The sequence below is a fragment of the Oncorhynchus nerka genome, linkage group LG1 (assembly GCF_034236695.1).
Source record: "Oncorhynchus nerka isolate Pitt River linkage group LG1, Oner_Uvic_2.0, whole genome shotgun sequence".
Taxonomy (NCBI): Eukaryota; Metazoa; Chordata; class Actinopteri; order Salmoniformes; family Salmonidae; genus Oncorhynchus; species Oncorhynchus nerka.
In genome coordinates, this window is record NC_088396.1 from 48,607,313 (window position 1) to 48,616,907 (window position 9,595).

Sequence of the window (9,595 nt, forward strand, 5' to 3'; positions counted from 1 at the left end):
TATTCTGGAGGGAAGAAAAAGGAACTTGGTCGCAATACTATTAGATCTAGTGAGTCGGCTACCGGCAAGGGGGAAAGCGGATCGGATTGGAACTAAAGCACACAAAAAAAGCTCAGAAGTTGGAACAACTGTAAGGAATATAGTTTATTTAAACAGGTAACATTGATTAAATACGTTTTAGTAGTTGAATTTGTAGTCAGTTTCTCGAATTGTGAACATTGCTTTCGTTTTTATTTTTATTTATTTTTATCTAAAGGAACCTTTGCCTGATTCTGTATCCGCCGTTGAAACGTGGTGACTTTACGAGCCCGCTAAACATCTCAACTCAAATCGATAACTGAAAAGCCATGACTGAAGAAATGGCACACCGGGAGACCGTTGTAGTGATTTGAGTTAATAGCTAACGTTAGCTAGACTGCTTAAATCAGCCGTTTTGTAACGTCGTGATTACTATGGTCTTGCCTTTTTAACGCGTTAGCCAACCTTGGCCACGGCGAGCTAGCTAACCTTGGCCACGGCGAGCTAGCTAACCTTGGCCACGGCGAGCTAGCTAGCTAACCTTGGCCACGGCGAGCTAGCTAGCTAACCTTGGCCACGGCGAGCTAGCTAGCTAACCTTGGCAACGGAGAGCTATCTAGCTAACCTTGGCAACGGAGAACTATCTAGCTAACCTTGGCAACGGAGAACTATCTAGCTAACCTTGGCAACGGAGAGCTAGCTAGCTAACCTTGGCAACGGAGAGCTAGCTAGCTAACCTTGGCAACGGAGAGCTAGCTAGCTAACCTTGGCAACGGAGAGCTAGCTAGCTAACCTTGGCATCGGAGAGCTAGCTAGCTAACCTTGGCATCGGAGAGCTAGCTAGCTAACCTTGGCATCGGAGAGCTAGCTAGCTAACCTTGGCATCGGAGAGCTAGCTAGCTAACCTTGGCATCGGAGAGCTAGCTAGCTAACCTTGGCATCGGAGAGCTAGCTAGCTAAAACTGATGCCCTCTTATTTGAAAGACGTTTTAACAAAACTGTAACGTTGACTTGGTTTATCATTCAAATGCAGCCTAATTTGCCCGTCGTTTGATGGCTATACTACCCAAGCTTAGTTTTACGTTTCTTACAACCAAAATGCCGGTACGTTCAGTCATTCGACTCAATCCTAGCTAACAAGTTTTCTTATGTGGAGATTGTCAGCGAAGTTTCATGAGGAATTATAAACCCCAAGGTGACCACGACCTAACACCTGCCTTCCTTTCCAGTGAATTTATTTCAGCTACATACTGTACTGGTGTCGCTAGCGACTGCACATGACCAATTTTTAAATGTTTCAATTGAAAGTAAAAATGTCCTACACTGAGAATTGTGTTTACAGCCCAACACCGTGCAGGACGTTTGGCATTTGCCAGAGAACACCAAGTTTGTAAATTCGCCACTGGCGCCCTGTGCTCTTCACAAATGAAAGCAGGTTCACACTGAGCACGTGACAGTCTGGAGATGCCGTGGAGAACGTTCTGCTGCCTGCAACATCCTCCAGCATGACCGGTTTGGCGGTGGGTCAGTCATGGTGTGGGGTGGCATTTCTTTGGGTGGCCACACAGCCCTCCATGTGCTCGCCAGAGGTAGCCTGACTGCCATTAGGTACCGAGATGAGATCCTCAGACCCCTTGTGAGACCATATGCTTGTGCAGTTGGCCCTGGGTTCCTCCTAATACAAGACAATGCTAGATCTCATGTGGCTGGAGTGTGTCAGTAGTTCCTGCAAGAGGAAGGCATTGATGCTATGGACTGACTGTTCCTCAGACCTGAATCCAATTGAGCACATCTGGGACATCATGTCTCGCTCCATCCACCAACGCCACGTTGTACCAGACTGTCCAGGAGTTGGCGGATGCTTTAGTCCAGGTCTGGGAGGAGATCCCTCAGGAAACCATCCGCCCCCTCATCAGGAGCATGCCCAGGCGTTGTAGGGAGGTCATACAGGCACGTGGAGGCCACACACACTACTGAGCCTCATTTAGACTTGTTTTAAGGACATTACGTCAAAGTTGGATCAGCCTGTAGTGTGGTTTTCCACTTTAATTTTGAGTGTGACTCAAATCCAGACCTCCATGGGTTGATTCATTTGATTTCCATTGATACTTTTTGTGTGATTTTTGTTTTCAGCACATTCAACTATGTAAAGAAAAGTATTTAATAAGAATATTTCATTAATTCAGATCTAGGATGAGTTCTTTTAGTGTTCCCTTTTATTTTTTTTGAGCAGTGTAGTTTGTCCCTAGACCAAACCCCACACTCTGTCACTCAAGGAGCACATTGTTTGTTCCTTGACCACGAGACATTGAATTGAACAATCAGAATGGAGAGACTCATTGAAATGAGAGTTTTGAACATTATTAAAAATGTAAAAATACATTAAGATAATTCAGCCATATTGCCCAGCCCTTATTATTATTATTATTTTTTTTTAAATATACATGTAATTGTTTGAAAGCTGAAAATTTTACTACATATGAGGCATGTCTTTGCTTCAAAGTAGCCTAGCCAAAATCGGATCCGTGGAGGCAATTGTTTTAATCAACTTTCTTTCCTTGTCCATTGGTCAAAGGCATAGTCCTAGTCATATTAACAACTAGGTTTGGGTGCTATATCATTTGCCTTTATTATTTTTGTTTCATAGTCCTACTTGTTATGAATTTGTGATTCATTATCCCACAACTGTCCCGGCGTCTGTTTTAGAAAAGAGCAGGTTAACATTTTTACCATGGTGTTGGTTGAGGAAAAGTGGACAGGTATTCTAACACATCTGAAGTGCGCATCAGAATTTGGTATGAATGACTGCATATTGTTGCATCCTTGGCTTGCATGTTCTGTTAATACGAATTACCACCATCTCTAAATGGGATTTCTGTCATTCTGAGCACCATGGGGGGGACGCCTTATTCGGTTACACACCCAATGCATATAGGTCCTGTACATTTCTCAAATGTTACCGGTTTAATGAATCCTGCTCTGTACTCCTGTACTGTTGTCTTTTAGTCATGCAATTTTAAGCGAATTCAGCTGCTGAGATGTCTGACAATATATTCACTAGTTCTTCTAAGATGAGGCATACTGGGCTCACACAACCTGAACTAAATGGAATTCCATTTAATGAACTGTTGTTTATTCGGGGGTATTAAACAATGTTGGTTAATCGCTCAGCATTACCATTAATGCAGATCTATTTAAAAAAAAAAATATATATATATATATATATATATATATATATAGGTACTGTAGCTGACCTCTTCTGACTTATTGTCCAATAGGAAACATGGGTGACATTGAAAAGGGGAAAAAGGCTTTTGTCCAGAAGTGTGCCCAGTGCCATACTGTTGAAAATGGAGGAAAGCACAAGGTCGGGCCGAACCTCTGGGGTCTGTTTGGACGCAAGACCGGACAGGCTGAAGGCTTTTCCTACACGGATGCCAACAAAGCCAAAGGTACGTCCTGAGATTGTCCACATTCTACAGGAAATAAATGCAGTCTGACAATGTGACACATTTCATTCTCATCCTGACCTGTCCCTTCACATGTGATTTCAGGCATTGTCTGGGATACTGATACCCTCATGACTTACTTGGAGAACCCCAAGAAATACATTCCAGGAACAAAGATGATCTTTGCTGGCATCAAGAAGAAGGGAGAGCGTGCAGATCTCATAGCATATTTGAAGTCTGCAACTTCCTAGACTAATGTCTACATTTTGTTCAATATTATTATTATTATTTTTTGTCTTCGAGAAATATCAACTGTTCAGAGAAGGGGGATCTTTTCAAGAAGCTTAGACTTGTATTCTTAATCAGTTATGCCTTATGTCTGGTGATTGTTGTGGCTTTCAATAACCTGCATGACATAACTGCTGGGACTCTGAATGGCGTTTGCATGATCAGTTGCCATATTGATCACCGCTGTATCTTTGTCTTTGTTTCTCCATCTTGATGGCGTATATTATATCCCCTGGTTTAACAGGTGCTAATATACATCAATTATTGAGCCATAGACTGAGGGTTCCAGAATGTATTGAGTCAAAGCTGTGTGACTATATGCTTTGAAACGACAACAAAAAATGGTCTAAATTACATTACTGGTTTTAATACTTGCATGGCTAATGCAAACGGTCAATCAGATTTGGAAGAGTTTGTACATTTCAACGGGTTACCTTGAAAGTGATCCCTGGCAATATCTTCCAGTTGCTACTACTTCATGTATTTTATGTAGGTTTGTTAATTTAATAAATTACATGCTAAACAAGTATCCCAATTGTTTTTGTGGTCAAGGATCAGGAAGGCAACACGGCTACTTCTTCTTTAACCAATGTGCAGGAATTGAGCAAAAACCCTGAAGGCTCGTAATATATTATGTCTTGAGTACTAGATGTATGTTTTATTATGACTGAAGGCAAGAGCTGGCAACCTAAAGCTTTCCTGGTTACCCAAACTCTTTCCTTCGGGCCAAACGCCATGTTCACGGACATTAGTTAGTGTGTTTGCGTTCTAATCTGATTGGTCCCAGAACACAGGTTGGGTCAGCCAGAACACGCGGTTAATGCAGAGTTTTGAACTTTCGTCATTTGCTTTGATAATCTGGTTAGATATGATCCAATCGCTTATGACTTGACGTCACCACAAAACTACTTCAACGATGGCAGTCTGAGGTACGCAGCGGAATTATTCAGTTTGAATCGTAAGGCCCCTGTGAATGTTAAGTTCATACATCAAAATGGAAGTGTTTCAGAAGGTCACTTGAATGACCTTGTCATGCCATTTAGAGTATGTGAGAGAGTAATGCTGCATTCATAACCAATTGGGAAGGTGGAAATTACCAGTTGTGAAATCACATACCTGTTGGATGCATTTACTTGCTTTGAACATGTTGAGAAACCAGATTGGCTAATGGCCAAGTTCCGTCAACCATAGACTGAAAGTACAGCAATCATGCTTCAAAAACGATTGCATTTAACTGCCAAAAATGCTCTTATCGAGGTCATTTATTTAGGTGACGTCAGCATGTGGGAGTTGGTGCTCAGGGATGATATGCTGCATTCATGTACTAGTTGGAACTAGGAACTCTGAAATGTTTAACTTGCTAACTGATTGAATGGCATATTGTGTGGCACGTGTAAAACTACAACCCGTTAGGAAGTCTGAAATTTCAGTTTCCTAGTTCCAACTAGTAATTACCAGTTGAAGGGGTGTTCAAGTAAATTCCACCATTACCCTGCGTTCATAACCAAATGGGAAGTGCCCAACAGAGTTTCTCAATCCATGGGTTGTTACGTGGGAGAAAGTCAAACTTGAATGGAATGGCCAAACGATAGAGCTAGATAAAGGACACTAGTGTCCGAAAGCCCGTTCTAGCATGGGTAGTGTCATTGAGGACTTTCACCAGTTTTGAAGTAGTCTACTGGGTGGGACATCCTGTGGGTTAAGGACTGATCACATAATTCCATCCGGGTCATCAGGAGCGATCTGCCAATGAATGGCCTCTACCAGGATTTCACCTTTATGTCAGAAAGAGGCTAAAAGAGTTGGAATTAGGCACGGTCAGAGGCGGAAACCGAAAGCCAACCATTTTCACTGGTGCCCACGGGGTAATGTCATTTCAACCAAATTATATGTAAACTAAAAACAATCAAAATATAGTATGCTAGTCCTGTAAATCAGCTTTGGATAATTTGTGCTTCTGAGAAGGGATGTTTTTTTATTGAATTTAAATCAACATCTACTCACAATCAGCCAGCAGCGGCTGGCAATCAGCATTCATACCTACTTTTCATTTTCAGTGGCGTTTTAGCAATTAAATCTTGGTGGGGTAAACAAAACAAAGCATTGTGGGATGCATGTGAGCAAAGCCACTACACAACACAATACTAAACAACACATTAATTACACTGTAACGGTGACATGGTGCCCACAAACTGTTAGGGCCAACATAAAGCAGTCCAACACCTTACCACTGCTACACCTGGCTATCAGCGGAGCCTTGTCTGGCAGTGAAACAGTTAATTCAGCCTCATTTACTGCCTTTTAAAAACATAGCTGACTTGCTTAAACAAATGTGGTTTCTACTGACAATTGAGATGTACAAACTATGGCATAAGGGGACGACAAGCAGATAAGAGGCAATCTGTAATTTTGATTAAGACAATGAGTTAGGACGGACATAGTCAGTAAAACTATTTGTTCAGCACTTTTGAAATGTACAGTGACATAATTCAGAACATGGGCCGTTCTTACAGTGTTCTCCCTGTACACCAAGTCAGAACTGTAGGATAAATAAAGGGGGCATATAAGCAGACAATGTAAGCTCTTACAATATTCGATGATTACATTTCTCAAAAACAGGTTATAGGCTTCCACCAAGTCAGAACAGTTGGCAAAATGATTAGGGTGAGATATTTGGGCTACTAACAGCTTACTACACAACATAACCTTAGTATTACTTTGTTAACTACAGTATATATATATATATATATCTCCCTGGCATATTACATAATTTATGCAGCAGCATACAATACATTTTTGGACTGTGCTCACTTGAACAGGAAGGTGGCGCGGTGGTCCTTCGTGGGCAAATTTTGTCATCAAAATCTGCCATTCTCTGGATTTATGGTGTTTTCAAGACAACTGGGAACTCGAGAGAAAAAAAAGGTAGAATTATAATGACGTCAGTGATCTTCAGGTCGTAGCTCTAGAAAGAGGCCAGAGTTCCGGAATGAAAATTCAAAACGTATTTTCCCAGTCGTAGCTCGTTTGCCCAAGTTCTCAGTTGTTTCGAACTCACTAAAATCAGATTTTGCAGTTACGAGTTAACAGTTGTTTTAAGCGCGGCATGCAGGTATCACAGTTTTACCTCTATGAGTAACTCGGATGAAGTTCAAGTTCCTTGGGGAAAGGGAATCATTGGATATGTTGCTGAGCATTGAGAGAAAGTCAATATCCCAGATGCCTATCAGAGAGAGAGGGAGGGGTGGGGGAGGGTGAGAGAGAGAGAGAGTGAGAGAGCAAGAGCACGCCCACCTTTGAGTGTGTTTGTCTATGTGCTACAGAGGAGATCATAGAGGACACATCAACACATCTTTGGATTTTTGATATTTGTATTCTTACCTCCATCACTGACTGATGATTTATCAACAGAAAATTGGTATCACCACATAAAGTAAAGATAACCTACTGTAAGGAAACGTAAAAAGAAGTGTGTGTTTATACCTCAGTGGTGCTGTGCTGCTGCGCCACCCACCAGAGATGAAGTGGACTACTGCTGCTGACTCCCCAGCACCCCCAGGACCTCACGCTGATTTGATCTGACCAAGAAAGGTAGTCTTGATTTACAATCCAGTTTGCAGACACTGGATGCACAACTCGTCCAAATATAGTTAGTGTGAAAAATGCGTTGTGTGCATTGGAGTGGCCCAGGCCATCAACAAGAGTCTAGGGGAGGGGAGGAGAGGGGAAGGGGGGGGGAGGTGATGACAAGGTAAATGTAATTTGACTGTTTGACAGGTAACTTTTATACCTGTTATATATCTGCAGTAACACTGTTATTACACTAGTAACAACACTCAACTATGAAATGACCATCAAACAACTCAAAATGTTCTGTTTTGAACAGGGTTGCTGGAGAATGACAATTGCTTGTGCTGAATGTTTCACTGTACTGTCTGTCTGTTTCTCCCCTATCGTCTGTCACACATTCTAGCTTTCAATTGTCCGCCGATTCTGAGAGTCCACACGTATAACCGTTCGGACAGATATAGACTTCTGTTCTGTTTCCATGTGTCAACAGGCATGCCTCCATCTTCCCTGGATCATCTTACATCCCTTTTACATGACCCCAGAAACAATGAAGCCACTGAGGCAGAAAACAAAGGGATACGTGGACCGTGTTATTAAGACCACTTATAGAGGCCATAGATGGTTTCTCATCTGCGAATCACTTGAAATGAATAGAAGTAAATACATTAAAAGCCATCTAGGCTGTTGTTAACAAGGATGCTCTCATTCCATTGATAAAGGCTAAATAACAGATGAGGCCAATATAGACCCTTTATGATGTTTTAACAAAATACTGAACTGTGTATTTCAAGCGGAGAGAAGAGTTTTGTAGTTCACGCCGATGTTCACATTATTTCGGTAGCGTTATCATTTTCCCGCATTAAAGCAGAAGTGGGGCATTTTTTCAGTGATGCGGTCGACAGCTGGGGTGTTTGCAAGGCTTGCAGAGGTACCTGGGGGAGCAGAGGTACCTGGGGGAGCAGAGGTGCCTGGGGGAGCAGAGGTGCCTGGTGGAGCCTGGTGTCTTCCTTACGGCTGTCTGTCAAGGTTGTTTAGAAGTGTATTTTATAATTACCTGAGCATTAATGTCTCAGAGCAAAAATACGAGTTATTTTTTTGACCATAATTGATCTTTGTAACTGGGACTTGACCTGTCATGTTTTTATTATATGTAGAAAAAACAGGCTTTCATTATCTCGGACCATAAGACAAATAGATGGATGTTGTTTACGAACAGAAGGCTCCCAGTTTGCAGTATTTAGTGACTGTCACGCTGCAGTAATCCCAAATACCAATGACAGATGGCAACTTTTGCTCATTCAGTGTAGAATTTCCATCCACAGAGGCGCTTCCAACCACACTGTCTTCTAGTAATAGATTACATTTTTTTTTTTAAATCACTACTTACCACCTCATTAATAGCTACTTATTAGCCAAAGTGAATTATCACTGGGTTCTACTGTAGTTAGCTGTTTGTGGATACACACAATGGTTAGAGAGTATGGCTGGTGTGTCTTCATATACTGAATTGGCTCAAACTGTAAGCAGATGATCTGAGTTGGCATTTGCACCCAAGACAAAAACGTTTCTAATGAGGCATACTATTCTGGTAGGGGGGCTGGCGCCTCTCATTGATCTTCCGGATGGGACATGCTGATTCCTAATGAGCAGTTATTTGGCACGGTTAATCATTTAGCTCACTAGAGACCTGCACTTGCGCTCTGTACTTACCCACTTCAAACCCTTCCAAGGCCAGACAGAGGCAGGTAGTCCTAACCCTTCCATGGCCAGGCAGAGGCAGGCAGCCCTAACCCTTCCATAGCCAGGTAGAGGCAGGCAGCCCTAACCCTTCCATGGCCAGGTAGAGGCAGGCAGCCCTAACCCTTCCATGGCCAGGCAGAGGCAGGCAGGCAGCCTTAACCCTTCCATGGCCAGGCAGAGGTAGGCAGCCCTATCCCTTCCATGGCCAGGCAGAGGCAGGCAGCCCTAACCCTTCCATGGCCAGGCAGAGGCAGGCAGCCCTAACCCTTCCATGGCCAGGCAGAGGCAGCCCTGTGATGTAGTCTTGTTTTTAAATGTATCTCTTAGCCGTGCTAGCTCCAGAAATAAACAACTGCATAGAGCTAAACACAGAGGAATCTTTGAAAATAAACATGAAACCCAACTTGAAATATTTTTAGTAGATTTTGTCATTCAGATGCGTTTATTGTACGTAGAATGCACGTTCCTTATGAAAGGTTTAGTGTTGTCCCACTGTGTATAATGGATGGAGTGACTAACACAATTTTCAT

General features: G+C 42.5%; 1 protein-coding gene across 2 annotated transcripts; it reads left to right on the top strand.

Annotated features, from left to right (window-relative positions):
- LOC135572175 (cytochrome c) lies at positions 1 to 4,284 on the top strand. 2 transcript variants are annotated; one of them, XM_065019452.1, is made up of 3 exons: positions 1 to 130; positions 3,297 to 3,470; positions 3,573 to 4,284. In XM_065019452.1, exons 2-3 carry the CDS (start codon positions 3,302 to 3,304, stop codon positions 3,716 to 3,718), a joined length of 315 nt encoding a protein of 104 aa, XP_064875524.1. In that variant the 5' UTR covers positions 1 to 130; positions 3,297 to 3,301; the 3' UTR covers positions 3,719 to 4,284. The 2 variants fall into 2 exon arrangements, with proteins under 2 accessions (XP_064875524.1, XP_064875520.1); XM_065019448.1 differs by having other exon boundaries at positions 2 to 156.
- Positions 4,285 to 9,595: the final 5,311 nt, after the last annotated feature.

Bases quoted from the DNA above. Each gene is read 5' to 3' on its own strand.
- LOC135572175 (XM_065019452.1), top strand. From the start codon at position 3,302: ATGGGTGACATTGAAAAGGGGAAAAAGGCTTTTGTCCAGAAGTGTGCC. The intron at 3,471-3,572 runs GTACGTCCTGAG...ATGTGATTTCAG, and splicing joins GGATGCCAACAAAGCCAAAG to GCATTGTCTGGGATACTGAT.